Below are 19342 nucleotides of genomic sequence, written 5' to 3'. Positions count from 1 at the left end.
AGTAGAGATGGGGTAACTGTAGGTTAGTAATGGGAGGTAAGTTCAGAAAGATATCTGTGGTTTATTTTGTGGAGGATCTTGAGGAAATTAGTTTTAATGTCAGAACTTAGCCTAAAGGTTCATATCCAGTTTCTAAAAGTGTTAAAAATAGAAGTAGAATGAATAACCGTATTACTTTTTTTCTCTTAATTTTGCACTGAAGAAAAGTGTACCTATCCGTGATAGGCAGGATAATGGCCCCCCAAAGATGCTCACATCCTAATCCCTGAAATCTCTGAATATGTCACCTCACCCAGCAAAAGGGACTTTCCAGATGTGATTAAGGTTAAAGACTTTGAGATGGGAAGACTAGCCTGGATTGTCCAGGTGAACCCAATCTAATCATATGCCTCCTCAATGGTGGAGAATCTTTCGCAGCTGGCTTAGAGGGAGTTCTAACAGTGGAAGAAGGGTCAGAGAGATACAACGTTGCTGGCTTTGAAGATGGAAGAAAGAGACCAAGAGCCAAGGAATGTGAGTGGCCTCTCGAAGCTGGAAAAGGCAGGGAAACATATTCTCCCTTAAAGCCTCCAAAAAAGGAACACAACAATGGTGACACTTTGATTTTAGCCCCATGAGACCCATGTTGAACTTCTGACCTACAGAGCTGTAAGATAATCAATTCGTATTGTTTAAGGCACCAAGTTTGTGGTAATTTGCTAGAGCAATAGAGAACAAATACACTGTATTACTGGCCATACGTGAATTCAGGAAAGCAAAAGCAAAAGGTTTTTTTTTGTTTGTTTGTTTAAGATACCTTGGGTGAGGAAAGAGACTCGAAAAACTTAAAATCTTGTTCCACTTCAAAGGCTTTGGGAGGTGTACGTTTGAAAAGCAAAGACATTGAGCTCATTTTTCTCCATCTGCATATAAAGATATAAGGAAAATGTTATGTATCCACTGGTCAGTCCTTTTTCTGGTTCTCAAATTCCTTGACTCCCATGGCACCAGCCCCAAGCATGCTACCAGATTTTCCTTGAAGAAACCAAAGAGAATTCTAGTAAGCCTGAACGTTCCACGTAGTTAAATTCATTAATAGCCATTGAAGAAAGCTGTGTAGTAGGGTTGGGGAAACATCTATTACAAAACCAAGGTTTGCCTTTTATGTGACTCAGCGCAGCTTCCCCTGTTGTTAAAATCTATATCTATATTTAGGAAGCCATAAGTAACCATTAAAAATGTATTTTAAAGACAATAAATTAAAATGTCCTAAGATAAGTCATTCTATAGGAAGCTGTATCACTACAAACAAACCATAATTACTTACAAATAACAATTACTCTGAATACATATCCTATATAACTCAGAACACAAAACCTACATTCAAGCTAAACCAAACATGTCATACTGTTTCTTGTTTCTAAATCTACCATTTACATCTATTCCCTCTACTTGTAATATTCTCCATTAATAATTCTCTTTTTCATTTCATAATTATACTTGTGTGCCTACTATGTGCAAGGCACTGTGCTGAGAACTGAGGATACAGAGGTATGTATAAGACATGGTCCCAGTCCTCAAGAAAGTCACAACGTAGTATAGAAGACACATTAACAAATACTAAGATATATGGATGTTCAAGGCTCAGCAATTACCCAAAGGTAATTATCCAAATTTGCTTGGTGAACTTTACCACATCTTGATCAGACTTGGCTGCACTATACCACCTCCTACATTTTATCCAGTTCTCTTTTCCATCACTCCTTAGTGTTCAACCAAGGCAAGCTGAGAAGACTGGGGTTTTGGCAGTCACCTGAAACCTTTCTCGATTGTTTTCAAATAGTTCTTCTTTGATCCTAATTTTGTGTAGCTTCAGACTCTTGGCTTTAATTCCTGTCTATAACCCTTCTGCCATCCTTTGGATTAGATGATGGCATTGAGTCTCCCCAGCTTTGACTCAGTCATAGATTTCTCAAAAGGAAATCTTAGACATCTCCCTCTGATTCTTTCCACTTTGGACTTACCTTAGCCAGCTTCTCAATACATAACCTCTAGTTCTGGTCTGCTGAATATCACTAGGTTAGGCAGGTCTGGTCCCCTGAGGCTAGAGATTTAGACGTCTACCACCCAGGGCCGAACTGATGTTGAAAGCTTAGATGAACACCAGTCTCTTCCATTATGACAAAGGCTCAGCCAAAACCAGGACTGAACTTTGCAAAAGCACAAAATAGCTTTTCACCAACATTCTGTTCTCCATTTAAGAGCTATCCATTCACCCCTAAGCCCTTATGCATGGCCAGGTCTCCCCCCACAAACAAGCAAACCTATGAAACAAACTTTTCTCCAACCCTAGAAATATCTGTTTTCCTTAAAAAGTAATCTATACTGTCTTCACCTCATTATCTCCTGTTTCTTTCTCAACCATTGTGATGTGATTTTTTACCCATTACCCCTTTGAAATGCCCTTCTCTAGTGTCGTCAATGAGTTTTCAGCTGATAAATGTGCCAAGTCCAGTGTTTACTTTTCTATTGTCATATCTGAACTCTCTGCCATGTTCTACCGATATGTCCTCTCTATCACTCTACTTGCAACCTTCTCCTCTCTTGATTTACATCATACCACTCTTTTATGGCTTTCCTTTCATCAACCTGGATCTTCCTTCTCAAAGTTTTTCACTGGTTTCTCTTCCTTGACCTGATCTTTAAAGGATATTGCTTCTTGACATCTTTAGTCTTCTGCTTCTCTCACTTTGTGCACATGATCTGAGTGACTTATCTACAGTGAAAATACTACTATGCTGTTGACTCCAAAAGCTTTATCTATAGCCCTGACCTCTTTTAAGAGCTTCAGACAGGAAATGTCAGTGCTCATTAAATACCTTCACTTGGATGTCTCACAAAAACCTCAGACTCAAACCCATCCAAAACCAAGGTCATTATCTTTTTTCTTCAGACCTGCTTTTCTTCTTGTGTATCCTGTCATAGAGAATCCTATAAAGTTTAAAATTCATTGCCACATAAAAATTCCAGTGTGATTTGACTCCTTCAGACTTTTCTTGCTTTATCTCCTATCACATCCTCCCCACTTACCCCTGGACTCCAAGCCTCAAAATACTATAGCATATATTCAGTCTTTCGTATATTCACAGTCTTTGCTTAGGCAACTGCCTTGTTGGTCTTTTTTGTTTGGCTAAATACTATTACCCTTTCTGAGATTATTGAAAGAATTAAGTGTTCCCAGCAACATTACTATATCGAATGATACTCTTTTGTTAACATATTTCTCCCTTCCAATAGACTTAAAAATTATTAAAAAGTTCTGGGTTTCTCCCCCTTTGAATTCCCCATGCCCAGCACAATGTCACAGTATCAATATAGCTTTATTCTTGTCTGCCCATCTAAATAAAAGCTACTGGTCTTACCTTTGCTGGTCAAATATCAGAGGATATTCATATTTTTGCTTTTTCTCTGTGAACTTACTTTCTTCTTTTATTTCTATGGGATATTCACTAACATCACAAGGTAAAATGAAATCAGTTGTCTGTGATAAGTCAAAGATCCTTCGCTGTCCAAAATATCCACAGTAATGACCATTGAGGGCCTGCCAGACCCTAAGGGAAGGCAAAGGTAGGGAAAAGAAAGTAATTGGGGAATTTGGTGAAAATTATTCTGTTCATTGGGTCACTTATATAGATTCTCACTGGTCCACCAGGGGTTTCAAACATAAGTCCAGGACTCTTCCTATAGAAAACTGTGGATCTAGTCATACTGGAATCGACTCAATGGCAATAGGTTTTGGGTGGGAGTCATACTGGAGCCCTGGTGACGTAGTGGTTAAGAGCTTGGCTGCTAACCAAAAGGCTGGCAGTTCGAATCCACCAGGCACTCCTTGGAAACCCTATGGAGCAGTACTACTCTGTCCTACAGGGTCGCTATGAGTCAGAACCGACTTGACGGCACCTAACAACAACAACAGTTATACTGTAAATATATTTATCAGTTAGAACTCTAGTCCAAAACAATTTTGGGGAATGGCAATGTTTGAATTTGTGCTTATAATACCCATTTATCAAAACCAGATAACAAGGGACATATTTTTCCTAAAATAACACTGCCCATTCAAGCTAATCAGAACCCACATTTGACTGACAGTGTATTAGCTGAATTAGGCATTAGAATGGGGTACATCTCAGCTGTACCGGCATCAACAGAACTTGTGGGAGAAGACACCTAGTGATGCTTTTACTATTATAAAAGCCCTCCTGACCTCCATCCACAATTCCTACTATTGTGGAAACACCATCCCAATTTTTGCCATTGAGTTCTGAAATAGAATGGCAAAATACTGCATATCCGTATGCAATATTTCAACATCAAGTTGCTCCAATAGGTCCTTCTAAAGAGCCCAAATGGTTTAAAGCAATAGAGTATCATTAGCAGCCCTATGTCTTAAAAAAAAAAAAAAAAAGCAATAGAGTATCATTAGCAGAAGTATAAGCCCTATGTCTTATGGAAAGATAAAATAGCATTTGAGATCTTCCTTTTATTTCTTGATTTCTACCTCAGGGTAGCAAATGATGCAACAACAGAGGAGAGGAAAACAAGCTAAAGGAACTAGGAGTAGATTCCACAAAGTCCAAGTAGTGTCCCAGCTTCAAGAGGTAGATTATGAGATATCCAGTTGAGATTTCTCACACCTGATAGTGTCCTGTGAAATTAACATGAGCATCTTATATCTATAGCATATTTTATTTCCTTAAACCAAACCAAACCCAACCCATTACCACTGAGTCAATTCCAACTCATAGTGACCCTACAAAAGCAGCTGGTGGATTCAAACTGCTGTCCCCTTGGCTAACAGCTGAGTTCTTAACCACTTTGCCCTAGCACCACATAAACGCCATGGCCTTGCAAGTCTTTACCAAAGTGAGATGGGCCAGCTCTTTAAACATTAGAAATTCCAAAAGTTAAAGGATGAGGGACTAACTTAAAATAATTCTAAATTCATTTAGCTTCAGACCAGGACTGAAGAAACCTCTGCGCTCCTTGTTTCGTGGTGTTTCCTGCTCCGTGTGGGGTCTCCCAGATAACTGACCCTGGCTCTCAGTCTTATGTCCTGTTCCTCACATCTGAATCCTTAGCCGCCCTGAATCTCACTTTGTCTTCCTGAAATTTGGTCTTCGGAGTGACCTACTGATGCAGAGCTAAACCTTAATTAGCCAAAGGATATTGCTTCCTTGTGAAGAGAGCTCTATTCTGAGATAGCTATTAATAGAGGTAGGCTCTTTGAACTGAGTATCCAGGGAGATCTTCACTGGCAGAAATCATCATTTCTCCATGCCAATGATAACTGGTTTGAGCAGGAAATGCTTAAAACAACAAAGGTGCTGGCACACATGGTGTGTGTGTGTGTATGTGTGTTGTTCCCCAGTTAACACTTCTGCTGTCAGGAAGGTGAAAATAAGCTGAAGCAGAGATTCAAGGGACCAAATTGTGCATCTTTTTAATGATGAAATTTTATGTCCTTAATCTTTCTACAGATAAAACAACCAGATCCTCTTTCTGAGACAGAAAGTAGCTCTATTTCCCCCCTAATAGGACCTTACCCTACGGACTCACCTTGAATTCAACATTCCTAAAAGTCCTCCCCATTCTTCCACATTCCAAAATTTCTCCTCTTTTAGTGCTTTCTATCTTAATGGATGACACCAACATTCACCTAGTTGTAGAGCCAGAAATCTGGGTGGCCTTTTTGACATCTTCTATTCCAGTTAATGTTCGCATCTTATTGATTTTACTTCCTAGATAGCTCTCAAGTCCAAACCACCTATTTTCATCACTGTGGCTGCTACCTAATCTGAGCCCCTATATTCCTCAGAGACGTCTAGCTCGTTTTCCTGATTCCACTTTTGCTGTTCTGTGATCCATTCCCCACAGACATTATCTCTTAAAGATGTAAATCAGATCCTGTAACTCCCCTGCTTAAAACCTTTCCTATTTCTTGCAAGATAAAGACCCACATTCTTAACAATGCTTACTACATGCAGCATGACCTGGCCCTTACCTAACTCACTAGCATCAAGCTTACACAGCTAATTAATTACTAGAGCCAATATTAGAACCAGGGACTATTGAATTCCAGTCCAATGTCTTTTATGCAATATAAAATACTGCTTTCTTTTCAATTTCATTACGTTTAAACTCTCAAATACACTTTGCAGACTCTCTACTTCTCTTAATCTTACCTAACTTCATCCTTTTAAGAGGATAATTCATTACCATAATTTTAGGACATTTTAATATGCAGCAATTTTTTTGCTCAAGAAATATTATGACACTTCCTTTCCTTACTCTCTCTTTGTGAGTTTTTTGTGTTTTGTATATATGTGTTCAGCATTAACTAGGCAATTAAAAACAAGTAGGATTTATAAAATCAATTGCATTGACAATGAAATAATTATGTTATGGATTGAATTGTGTCATCCCAAAATGTGTTTGTCAACTTGGCTAGGCCATGATTCCCAGTGTTGTATAATTGTCTACCATTTTGTCATCTGATATGATTTTCCTATGTATTGTAAATCCTAACCTCTATGATGTTAATGAGGCAAGTTTAGAAGCAATTATGTTAATGAAGCAGGACTCAATCTACAAGATTAGTTTGTATCTTGAGTCAATCTCTTCTGAGATATAAAAGAAGTGAGCGGAGAGGAAGGGAGCACATCCTTTGGACCCTGAGTCCCTGTGCTGAGAAGCTCCTAGACCAGGGGAAAATTGATGACAAGGACCCTCCCCCAGAGCAGACAGAGAGAGAGAGCCTTCTCCTGGAACTGCCGCCCTGAATTCAGACTTCTAGCCTCCTAGACTGTGAGAGAATAACTTTCTCTTGGTTAAAGCCATGGACTTGTATTTCTGTTATAGCAGCATTAGATAAATAAGATAAATTAGCTCAGTTTTACTTTCCTCAAGATTAGTTGTTCTTTTCCGTAACTTTTCTATGACTTCTGACCCCATATCTCCTTCTGTAGCCTTCCCTGGGTTTGGGTCTATCTCTCTGAGCTCTCTCTCTTAAGAAATAATTATACGAAAGTCACTTATAAGTATTCATTACACCTTCAAGCACAGATGAGGGTACATATTGGGTGCCACCTCTGGGCATGGAAAAGAATTCCAAATCCATGGCTACATGTTCAAAGTCCTTTTGAGCTACCATTCCACACCCCCAGTTTTTTTTTTTAAATAAGTTTACCAAGATTGCATTAACCTAGACTTTAGCTAAAATCCTTTACCTCTCATACTCAACCCCTGCGTTCACAGGATGAAGGTCCATACCTTACTGAACCATCAGTGGAGGCAGTAAGCACCACTTGTTTTTCTTCTACGTAGACTAGTTGAACAATTTCTAAAGCATGAGCACGCCAGGAAAGCAGCTGCTTGAATTTCTAAATAGTGACAATAAAGCATATTCCTTGAAATAAGTATGCGCTAATCAAAACTCAATCTTGAGCAAAATTACCATTATAGAGCCAAATGTAGAGTGCATGGTGTAGCCATCTGAACAAGATCAGCAAGTATGATTAAGTCCCGACCTTCAATTAGCTCTCCTCTTGCTTTTTGAGTTACCTAAAATTCCATTTTTAGAGATTTATTAATCCATACATATCCATTGGAGAGGAAATAGCTATGTCTTCAGCAACTTATCATTTAATTGATAATTATTAATTCACTTGGTTGAGGGTTAGTCCATGGCTAGATGAGAGAAAAGCCGTAAAAGAAGTGTTGTCATGAGGCTGAGTGTGAAGTCATCAGACATGGAAAGAAGCAGAGTTGAAAGGCAACGGCTAGAAGGGAGGTTGGTAAGAAGACTTTCTCTGTTTTCCATTTTATCCAGAGATAGTGCTGGCTATCTTTTTGGGGGGGAGGGGAGGAGACGGGGGACAAGTTTCCATAAGAAGTTATATACCACAAAGAATTAGAAGCAATGGACCCAGCTCATTCTCTTTCAAAGACATCAAGAAGCTTCACTGGTATGTTCCTTCAAGATGTGGTTTATCCTTAAATATGGGCCTCAAAAAACATTTCTAAATTGTGTGGACAAGAGGAATCCACTGGGGAGCTTCCTTTACTGTAGCATTCCCCTAGAGTATGCTCCCTCTCCATCACTGATGGTCCCAGACTCAGGCCTTAGTTCTTTCTGCGTCATCTACCTAGGAGTACTTATGTGGCTAGAGTGCTAGCAGCTGGGAGTTCTGCCATGAATCTTCTATTCATTCAGACTTTAACAAAAGTTAGGCACAATGCCTCCTAAATTTCTTAGCCTTCTGACTCAATTCCCTCTAGTTGTTTTTAGAGAGCCAGCGTAATAATATCTTTTGCAAACTCCTCCTTATTAACGAAAGTCCCTTGGTAGTATAATCTATGCTTGGCTGGTAACTAAAAGGTTGGTGGTTCGAATCCAGCCAGTAGCACCACAGAAGAAAAGGCCTGGTGATCTACTTCCATAAAGATTACAGCCAAGAAAACCCTATGGAGCAGTTCTATTCTGTAACCCGCGGGATTGCCATGAGTCAGAATGGACAAAAGACAACCATAACAACAACTTTTTATTGTCTCAAAGGTACTCAAGAACATCTGATTGGCCAAAAATGAATACCATATTTTTATACAAATAACTTGCACCTTTAACATTTGTTTGCCAACCGCGCTCTCCTCCCATGAAGTATTTTTGTAAGTGCGTTATGCTGATTTTTTTGCAATGACGTGAAAAAAAATTGGTATAGCAGTGCTTATGAAAATACCTCGGGGGGGAGAGCATAGTTGGCAAACAAATATAGAAGGTGCGCATTATCTGCATAAAAGTTTTCTTTCTCTGCTTTACAATAGGATTCTCTAAGGCCAGTGTTTCTCTAACTGGGACCATGTCTATAGTAAGAAATACATTTTATCTCATGACTAAGTAAACCCATACACACATCTGCGCATGCATCTGGAAAAAGTTCTACCTAAGAATACTTACCCTTACTGTGCAATGCACACTGACATTTTCTACTACCCTATTCCATTCCATTCTTAAAAAAGTACTGGTTGCCACTCATTAAATTGATTTCATGATCCTCTAATAGATTACAATCTGCACTTAGAAAACATTGTTCTTAAACTGTCCTTTCTGCATGCGTGTATGTAATCATACATATGATTTCTCTTTCTTCAGGGAGGTTTTGAAGGTCCTATCTCTTAAGAGTATCTGTCATGGAGCTTTTTCTTTTTTTTGTACTTTAGATGAAGGTTTACAGAACAAACTAACTTCTCATTAAACAATTGGTACACATATTGTTTTATGACATTGGTTAAAAACCCCACGATATGTCAGCGCTCTCCCTTCTTGACCGTGGATTCCCGATCACCAAATGTTCTGTCACCTCCTGCCTTCTAGTCTTTGCCCCTGGGCTGGTGTGCCCCTTTAGTCTCGTTTTGTTTTATGGGTCTGTCTAATTTTTGGATGAAGGGTGAACCTCAGGAGCAATTTCACTACTGAGCTAAAAGGGTGTCTGGGGGCCATACTCTTGGGGTTTCTCCAGTCTCTGTCAGGCCAGTAAGTCTGGTGTTTTTTTTGAGAGTTAGAATTTTGTTCTACATTTTTCTCCAGCTCTGTCTGGGACCCTCTGCTGTGATCCCTGTCAGAGCAGTCAGTGGTGGTAGCCAGGCATAATCTAGTTGTAGTGGACTCAGTTGGGTGGAGTCTGTGGTAGCTGTGGTCCGTTAGTCCTTTGGACTAACCTTTCCCTTATGTCTTTAGTTTTCTTCATTCTCCCTTGCTGCCAAAGGTGTGAGACCAGTGGAGTATCTTAGATGGCCACTCAGAGGATTTTAAGACTCCAGACACTATTCACAAAAGTAGAATGTAGAACATTTTCTTTATGAACTATGTTATGCCAATTGAGCTAGATGTTCCCCAAGACCATGGTCTCCACAGCCCTCAGCCCAGCAATTCGGTCCCTTAGGGAGTTTGGATGTGTCCATAGAGCTTCCATATCATGGAGCTTTTTAAAACAGTAATGTTGTGAGGAGGCCAGACTAACCTCTGACTGACATGTTAGGCTTTCACTGCTGTTGTAATATATAACTGGAACTGCTTTAATCTGTGTCGTGTGTTGTTACCTGTTATCCTTGCTGTCAAGTTGATTCTGACTCATATAGATCCTACAGGACAGAGTAGAACTGCCACATAGGGTTTCCAAGGCTTTAATGTTTACAGAAGCAGACTGCCACATATTTCTCCCACTGAGAGCCTGGTGGGTTCGAAGCATGACCTTTTGATTAACAGCTGAGCACTTAACCACTGTGCCACCAGAGGCATTTTGTCACCAGAAACTATTGTATATTTATAAATAGGCAGCCATGTACAAACTGGATAATCACGTTGTCTTAGTATGGAAAAGGTTGAAATGAGGTTAAATATGGGAGAATTTCAAATAAGTTATTAAAAGATTATTTTCTTTAACACAGTGAAAATGATTTAAAATTAACTCCACCACAATGTAATTCAATATTTTTTAAAATAACTTTGTCTGTTTTAAAGATTTTCCTGAATTTTGAAAGGTCTTGGTTGCCAGGTTTATAGAAAGTCTTTTTGCAGAAATGAAGGCTTTCAGTCACAGTTTATCTGTCAAAATGAGTGATAGAATATTGATAAACATCACCGACAGGAGAGAACAATTAGGTAACCGTCTTTTTATACATGGTTTAAGTATATGATTAACCATTAGTTGTGGTTGTCCAGCTCCCAGCATGCCTTGATTATATGCCATTTATAGTTATTTTTACATAACTATAAATATGTAAAATTGTTTTACATAACAATTCCCAAGTTGTTTGAACTTGACTGCTTTCCATTTGATACCAGGAAGTGTGATGTATAGAAAGAGCATTGACCTAGGGAACAAGAACCCTGTGCCGACCCTGACTTCATCATTGGCTGTCCATGTGATGCTAGGCAAGGCACTCCCTGTCTTCTCCTCTGCAAGCTGGAGATAATTATGACTACCTGACCCTTTTAAAAACTCTAACCAGGTCTTTGAAGCAAAAAGAAAACCCCATGGATTAAATGAAACAGTAACCATTCTAAGACACCCTACAAGGATTCCAATTTTAATCCACATTCCTATGTTAATGCCTATGATCCAAAAGTAAAATATTACTCTATAAAGGTAATAAGGCTATTTAAAGCAGTCCTTCCTTGCTACAGTCTTTAATTGCTGTCGTGTGTTTGTGTACAATGTATGCGTAGATACACGTGTATATCCACATACACATAAGAAGTGCATATTTAAATGGTTACAAAATGAAGATGGTGACATTTACACTGCGTTAACACTGAAAGCAGAATAAAGCGTGCTTACGTTATAAGGATGGTTTGGACTAGGTTTGAGGAAGAGTTTCTTGGCTGACTACTGGGTTAGACTTGCAAGGGAAGGTTATGGAACCTCCTTCTATGATGATGTATAAGATAAAGAAATTGGAGGATGACATGACCTATGAACTCTTTTTTTTAATTTTTACTGTGCTTTAAGTAAAAGTTTACAAATCGAGTCAGTCTCTCATACAAAAATTTATATACACCTTGCTATATACTCCTAGTTGCTCTCCCCCTAATGAGACAGTACACTCTTTTCCTCCACTCTCTATTTTCATGTCCATTTGGCCAGCTTCTGACCCGCTTGGCTCTCTCATCTCCCCTCCAGACAGGAGATGCCCACATAGTCTCATGTGTCTACTTGAGCCAAGAAGCTCACTCTTCACCAGTATCATTTCCTATCTCATAGTCCAGTCCAATCCCTGTCTGAAGAGTTATGAACTCTTTTAAACTCTAGGTTTCTACATGGGTTCTCACAGATAAGTCAAAACATGAAGAAGATGCAAAGTGACCAGTGGCTGGTTCACTCACTCTCTCACTTACTTGCCTCCTCTTTTCACCAGCAGAAAGATCACTGTTATTTGACATATGACTTAAGTTTCCATAGCACTATACTTGCCTTGAGGGTGGGGAATCTTGCCTTATATTTCTGTCTTTTGTGGTGTCTAGCACAGAGAAATGTTCAATAAATATGTGCTGAGCCATTAATTAAGGTGGAAAACTAACGTTCTTACCTTTTCATCATGAGGTGGATCCAGGAAGGAACTGATACTGCAAAGGATAACGTGTCCTTCTGTACAAAATCCAAACATTTAACAACTTGGATTCTTTAATTAGACATCCTGTTATCTAAATAAATACTACCCAGACTACCAAACAGTTTTGATTCAGGCATTTAAAATGGTAAATAAAATAGACTGCGAGGAACAAGAAATGAAAGAAAAAAATTCATATCGACTTCTGTGTGTAGCAATTCTTTTTTGTTTCAGGCTGATTAGCGATAATGAGGTTGCTGTATCCACTAACAGTCAAAATTCTTCTCGAGATCAGGCTTGATAAAAATAGAAATGGATAGACCACTTCCAAAGGGAGTCCAAAAAGTTACAAATATTCATCCTACAATCCAAATGGCTCTTATGAAAACCAGCCTGTTGCCATCAAGTTGATCCCAAACTCATAGTAACCCTATTTAAGACAGAGTAGACTACCCCATAGGGTTTCCAAGCAGTGGCTGATGGATTCGAACTGCTGACCCTTTGGCTAGCAGCCAAGCTCTTTAAGGGCTTATAAAAACTAGATGTTTAAAAAAAAAAAAAAAAGCAACAACTAATAGTGTCTTAAGATGTCGTTTTTAAAATAGTGACTGGATAGTCTCATAAAAGTTCTTTTACTATCTGTTGAGGCAGAGAAAAGGAAGCCTACAGCCAGAATCTAGGAGGACCAAACCAAAAAACAAAACTCATTGCTGTCGTGTGGATTCTGACTCATAGCAACCCTCTAGGACAGAGTAGAATTGCCCCATAGGGTTTCCTGGGCTGTAATCTTTATGGGAGCAGGCTGCCACATCTTTCTCTTGCAGAGAGGCTGGTGGGTTCCAACCACTGACCTTTCAGTTAGCAGCTGAGCACTTAACCACTAAGCCACCAGGGCTATCCATTAATTGTAATACGGATGAGGTTGGACTGAATACCAAGCCCTTCCTCTGTCTATTTTTCCAGATGACAAGCAAAAACTACAAATCTCAAGAAGTAGATGGGTTATGTGTTAGCAAAATATTCTGGGCAGAGAACAGGACTCAGCTGGCAAAGAGAGGAATCATCATAAGAAAGGTGCGTTCTGAGACTCCTATAGAGAATTTCAAACTTGTAGCTCTGTGTATTTTCTGAGAAAAGGCTTACCATACCATAGGCAAAGTTAATGCAAAAACATGCAGGCTGCTTAAAAAAGGAACAACATTTGCCTGATCTCGGATGTCTCTACTATTCTGCTGTAAACCGACATAATGTCTATAGAAATTATAGAGACTGACATGAATAAAAACAAGAAGAGCAAGAATATTAGAGTTTTAAGGGACTGGTGAACAGCACTGAAACCAGATAAAATAAAGATAAATTTAAATAAATGTAAATCTACGGATAATCCTGAATGCAAATATAAACAATTATTTTCAGTAATGTCTAGAAGGCCAGAATAATTGATGGTAGAAATGGTTTGTTGTGACTTTTTGTAGAATAAATTTGAAATGAGAAAAATGTTCTCAAAAGAGAAGATGGAAAATGTAAAACCTTAATGTAATAGCATTGTGGCTGCAAATGTGAATACTACATTATCAAACAGCAGTAATCAAGGAGTGAGTGTGGAGAAAGGAGAAAAGTAAAGTCAGCTAAGCTTTCTGCCTTAACTGAAAAGGTGCTGCTTCATTTTAAATTCCAAGAAATTAATTAATGCTTTCAAAAATTTTTTTTCTTTTTTTTCCAAAATACTTAAACACCGGTAAAATTAAAAACTCTACTTACACAGGTATGTGCACACAAACATACAATCTTTCAAAGTATGGGAGAGACAGAAATAAAGAAAATTTAGGCATTAATCCAAAAGACAAAAGAAGGGCAATGGAAAAATAAAGCATTAAAAAGAAGAAAAAAAGATTAATATTAGATGAAAAAATTAATTAATTGACTCAACGGGTTTGGTTTTGGTTTGGGACTAGCTGAAAGGTTGTTGGTTTGAACCAACCCAGAGGTGCCTCGGAAAACAGGCCTGGTGATCTGCTTTTGAAAGGTCACAGCCCCAAAAACTCTATGGAGCAGTTCTACTCTGCACACATGGGGTCATCATGAGTCGGAATCAACGTGATGGCAACTAACAACTAAACACGTTAGTTATAACAACAACTATAAAAGAATTAAGTCCCCTATTGAGAACAAATGTAGGAGCCCTAGTGGCACAGTGGGTAAGCACTCAGCTGCTAGCCGAAAGGTAGACGTTTCGAACCCACCAGCCATTCCACGGGAGAAAGATGTAGCAGTCTGCTTCCATAAAGATTACAGCCTAGGAATCCCTATGGGGTAGTTCTACTCTGTCCTGTCGGGTCACTATGAGTAGGAATCGACTTTATAGCAGTGGGTTTTGGTTTACTGAGAAGAAATAACCCATTTTCCTCTCTAATTCATGTCACTGTTATCTTTAATAATAAATATTAATGCAACATAACCCTCTCAAGATTAAAAATATTAAAAGTTTTCATTCTTCCCCATCAGGTAGGGTAAGGAGTTGGGTAGTAATACACCCAATTAAAGAATGGAAAAATAGAATGCCTTCTCTAAAGACAGAGCTAAGAATGAAATAGGAGACGAAATAGATTCATTCTTCTATTTATTCATCAAGCCATCCATCACACTCTCTCATGCTTGAGTTTGCCTCTTAGTCTTTCTTTTGTTTCAATAAATGCCATGTATTTCTCCTATAATCGTTTTTTACATCATGTAGGTTAAGATATCTGTGGCTGAATACATAAGACTAACGACTCACCCACATTTCCAGCCAATAATATCCTAGTACACGAATCCGTATACAGCGATGTCAGAGAAATGGCAGAATGTTTTGTGAAAGGCAGCATATCTTTCAGTAGTCTTCCCTGAATAAAGAATAATGTAAATAAGGTTTTTCTTAATGATAATAAATTATACAGAATCTTAAATTTGAAGTTAAGTTTCTCTACAAATATATCTGAAGAATTATCTCTAATACGGAAACATGATTCTCTTCTTTGTAATAAAAATAATTTGAAACTATCTGTAGGGACCTACCACCCTGACATTTGCATAAAAGTATAAACCCCACTGCTATTGAGTCGATTCTGGGTCATGGGCACCCCATGTGTTACAGAGTACAACTGCTCCTTAAAGTTTTCTTGGCTGTAACCTTTGTGGAAGAAGGTCATCAGGTCTTTCTTCAGCAGTGTTGCTGGGGGGGCGTTCAAACTGTCAACTTTTAGGTTAGTAGCCAAGAGCAAACCATTTGCGCCACCCAGGGACCTATTAATAAAGGTATATATACAAAAAAAAAAAAATCAATTGCCATTTGGTGGATTCTGACTCATAGAAACCCTGGTGGCATAGTAGTGAACAGCTATCGCTGCTAACCAAAAGGTAAGCAGTTCAAATCCACCAGACATTCCTTGGAAACTCTATGGGACAGTTCTACTCTGTCCTATAGGGTCATTATGAGTCATTAAGGTATACCCAAAAAAACCAAACCCATTGCCTCAAGTCGATTCCGACTCATAGCGACCCTACAAGGCAGAGTAGAACTGCCCCATAGAGTTTCCAAGGAACACCTGGTGGATTTGAACTGTTGACCTTTTGGTTAGCAGCCATAGCTCTTAACCACTCTGCCACCAGGGTTTCCCATTAAGGTATTAAAAAAAAAAAAAAAAAAAGGTATAGACAACTATTAATTATAAGTATTTAGGCTCTGATTATCAGAGATGATCTCTATACTTAGTATTTTGCACTTCTTATGACCTCATTCGGGCAAATTCTTCAGACCTCCTTTCCCATCACATATTCCCCTTTTAAACAAACATTGTTTTCAGGTTTAAGTGTATCTCAGTTGATTTAAATAGAAATAGTATGTGTGTCTTTTCAGAAATATCTATGTTTTAAATTTTGTGCAACGTAAAGGATTATAAAAGATTCAAATTTGGCAGATTTTTTTTCAATGCTTTGTATAGGCCGAGCACTGGGAAGGACTTTCACATATATTATCTCAGAGAATAAATGGCAAAGCTTGAGAAGAAAGTATTCGAACTTGCTGTTGGTTTTCTGGGACTTTATTTGGAAATTATCTTTTCTCCTCTTAGTTTAATTACTCAATTTTAAGAAAAAGTAGAAAAGAGCTAAGATATTTTACCACCACCTGTCTGTCAGTTTGTCTCTGAGGTAGCTTTTGTTTTGCTGGAAGCTATGCCACTGGTATTTCAAATACCAGAAGGGTCACCCATGGTGGACAGGTGCAGTGGAGCTTTCAGATTAAGACAGGCTAAGAAGAAAGGTTTAGTGACCTACTTTTTTCAGAAAATTAGCCAGTGTACCATATTCTTACATAAATAACACACACCTTCTACGCTTGTTTGCCAACTACGTCCTCCCCCCACAAGATATTTTCATGAATGCTGCTATGCCAATGTTCTTTACATGTTGCTGTAAAAAAATTAGCATAGTGTGCTTATGAAAATACCTTGTGGGCAGAGGGCATAGTTACCAAACAAATCTAGGGGATGCGTGTTATTTGTGTAAAAATACGGTAAACCTTGTGAATCACAGCAGAACATTCATGGTCCAACTTGCTTGCTTTGGACATGTCATTAGGAGGGATCAATCCCTGTAGGGGGACATCATGTTTGGTAAAGCAGAGGGTCAGCGAGGACAATGGAGACCCTCAGTGAGATGAATTGGCACAATATCAGCAGTGATGGACTCAAACATGCCAGCGATGTGAGGATTATGCAGGATCGGGCGATACTTATTCCGTTGTACATAAGGTTGCCATGAGTTGGAGTTGGCTCGACGGCAGCTATCTATTTTATGATTTACACATACTGAAGAAATAACAGGAAATACTTATATTTCTTGACTCATTTGAATTATTTAGTACTTAGTACATTTCTTCTTTTAGTACTTATTTTACTAATATAAATCTTTTGAATGGTGGATGGGAGGGAGAATTTTGGGGTGAGATTAGGATTGAAGGTAGAGGGTGGAGATTACAGAAATATGGGCAGGAGAATCTCTGGACTCCAGAGAAGGGCTTCTTCACAACAGAGAAAGGCATTTTATATGTAAGATGAATGCTGCCTGGTCTAAGTTGTATTTCAGTTGTTATCTTTCATCTTCCTTTTCTTCTTCTGTATTTTATTTTATTTTTTTGGATGGGGTCCCAACTGACTGTGAGACTTTAGGTTACTGTTAGAAGAGTGGGTTAAGAAAGGTCTAAAGTTTTGCTGCCATAGGCTTGCAGTTCTGGAGCTCATTCATTCATTCAAATATGTGTTGAGTGATCGCCATGTTCCCAGCATTGTTTTCAGCATTTTAGGGGGTATACAGAGGTCCACAAGATAGTCTAGGTCCCTTCTCTCATGATCCTTACACTGGGGGTGGGGGCAGAAACATATTAAACAAATAAAAAAAAACTAGAAAGCACAAAATATCTGATAACTGCTGTAAAATAAATTAAAATAGACTAATATATATATTTTTTAATATGATAGTGCATGAGGGGTGACTACTCTTGTTTGAGGTGGCGGTAGTAAACTTTGTATCTGAATAACCAAAACGAACCAGCCATGAGAAGATCTGGGGTACAGAATTCTACCAGACTGAACAGGAGGTTAAAACAGAAATGACTTTGTGGTTTGTTTTTGTTTTTTGAAGAAATCGGAAGGTGGCCAGTGTGGCTGGAATGTTGGGGCAAAGAGGAGAGTGGTAGAAGCTAAGGCCGAAGAGATGGGCACGGACCAGGCCATGTAGGACTTTATAAGCCAGTAGGAGGAGACTGGGTTTTATTCTAGGTACAACGGAAAGCTATAGGAGAGTTTTATGCAGGGGGACTATCATCTGGTTTAAATTGTGCTCAAAACGATTAAAAAAAAAATTCTTGGATAAAATATTTAAAAGATCTCTTAAACTAATCAGTGAGCTGGCAAAAAGTAAGGAATTCTCAAAGGCCAAATCTGAAGTGAAAGTGCCATCTAGAAAAGTGAGATAGCTCTCAGGTGGGCTTTTGGCCTGCGGCAGCTACCAAGCATTGGTTACACAGGGCTTCCTTTCTGACAGACTCAGAGAAGAAGGGGGTCAGGGAATAAACCGGGGACTTGCCCAAGATAGGAAGTCTAATAGGAGACCTCTGGATGAAACTGGTGACCCAAAGGGTTATGCTTTCAGTGTGGGGAACTTAAACACCAACCCACTCTACAGAAGGGGATAGCAAAGAACCTTGACGTATCAACTGTGCAAGGAAAACAAAGCTCCCGTCCTTGGTAAGTACTGTGTGATAAATGTCACTGTGGTCGTATAATTATCCCAGCTTGCCCCAGCTAACGCTGGTCATGGAATATTTCTTAGTTCTTGAAACTCTACTTTGTGAGCAGTCTTAATTGATTTGAATCAGTCAACAAATCCCTTGCATAGGAGCCCTGAAGCCCTGGTGGTGCAGTGGTTAAGCACTCCGCTGCTAACTAAAAGGTTGGCCGTTCAAGCCCACCCAGCTGCTCCCAAGGAGAAAGGCCTCGTGATTTGCTCTTATAAAGATTACAACCTAGAAAACTTTATGGGGAAAGTTCTACATGGGGTCATTGTGAGTCGAAAATTGACTCTATGGCACCTAACAACGACACTGCTACATTGCCTCCTCTGGGCTCCGACTTTCAGGAGCCCCGGTGGCGCAGTGGTTAAGTGCTCTGCTGCTAACCAGAAGATCAGTGGTTAGAACCTACCAGCCGCTCCACGGGAGAAAAGACCTGGTGATCTGCTCCCATAAGGATTACAGCCTAGGAAACCGTATAGGGCAGTTGTACTCTGTCATATAGGGTCACTATGAGTCAGAATCAACTTGACATCACAGAACAACAGGCACAAGCGGCCATGCCTTCTTTGTATTTTTATCTCTGGAAATACAGTGATTGCATGGAAAATATAACATTCAATACGTGTTTGTAGAATAATTTATACGGTTATGTTTCTAACAATAGACTAAAAAAATAGACTAGATTTTAAAAACAGGCAAGTTAGCAGATTTGTTGATTTCATCCTTGGGGTTACAAAACTGCCATGTAAGGTCTGAGTCGCGTTATCAGTGAGCAGGTTGCAAATCCAGCAATTTGGCTAGAAGGTTGTAAAATATTAGAATTGGATGCCATATGGAAGAAGGCTAAGGTTCATTTAACAGTTC

At 39.0% G+C, this 19342-nt stretch overlaps 1 protein-coding gene across 1 annotated transcript in view; it reads right to left on the bottom strand.

Annotated features, from left to right (window-relative positions):
* The window catches only part of WDR64 (WD repeat domain 64), a 156033-nt gene that overhangs the window by 8464 nt on the left and 128227 nt on the right, over positions 1-19342 (bottom strand). The window contains exons 21-25 of the mRNA XM_023549317.2: positions 14924-15029; positions 12127-12185; positions 7312-7421; positions 3402-3590; positions 797-902 (exon numbers count right to left, since the gene is read on the bottom strand). Of these exons, the coding sequence (XP_023405085.2) occupies positions 797-902; positions 3402-3590; positions 7312-7421; positions 12127-12185; positions 14924-15029 (570 nt within the window). The remainder of the gene's footprint in view (positions 1-796; positions 903-3401; positions 3591-7311; positions 7422-12126; positions 12186-14923; positions 15030-19342) is intronic.

The sequence above is a fragment of the Loxodonta africana genome, chromosome 25 (assembly GCF_030014295.1).
Source record: "Loxodonta africana isolate mLoxAfr1 chromosome 25, mLoxAfr1.hap2, whole genome shotgun sequence".
Classification (NCBI taxonomy): domain Eukaryota; kingdom Metazoa; phylum Chordata; class Mammalia; order Proboscidea; family Elephantidae; genus Loxodonta; species Loxodonta africana.
This window is presented reverse-complemented; position numbering and strand designations above follow the sequence as displayed.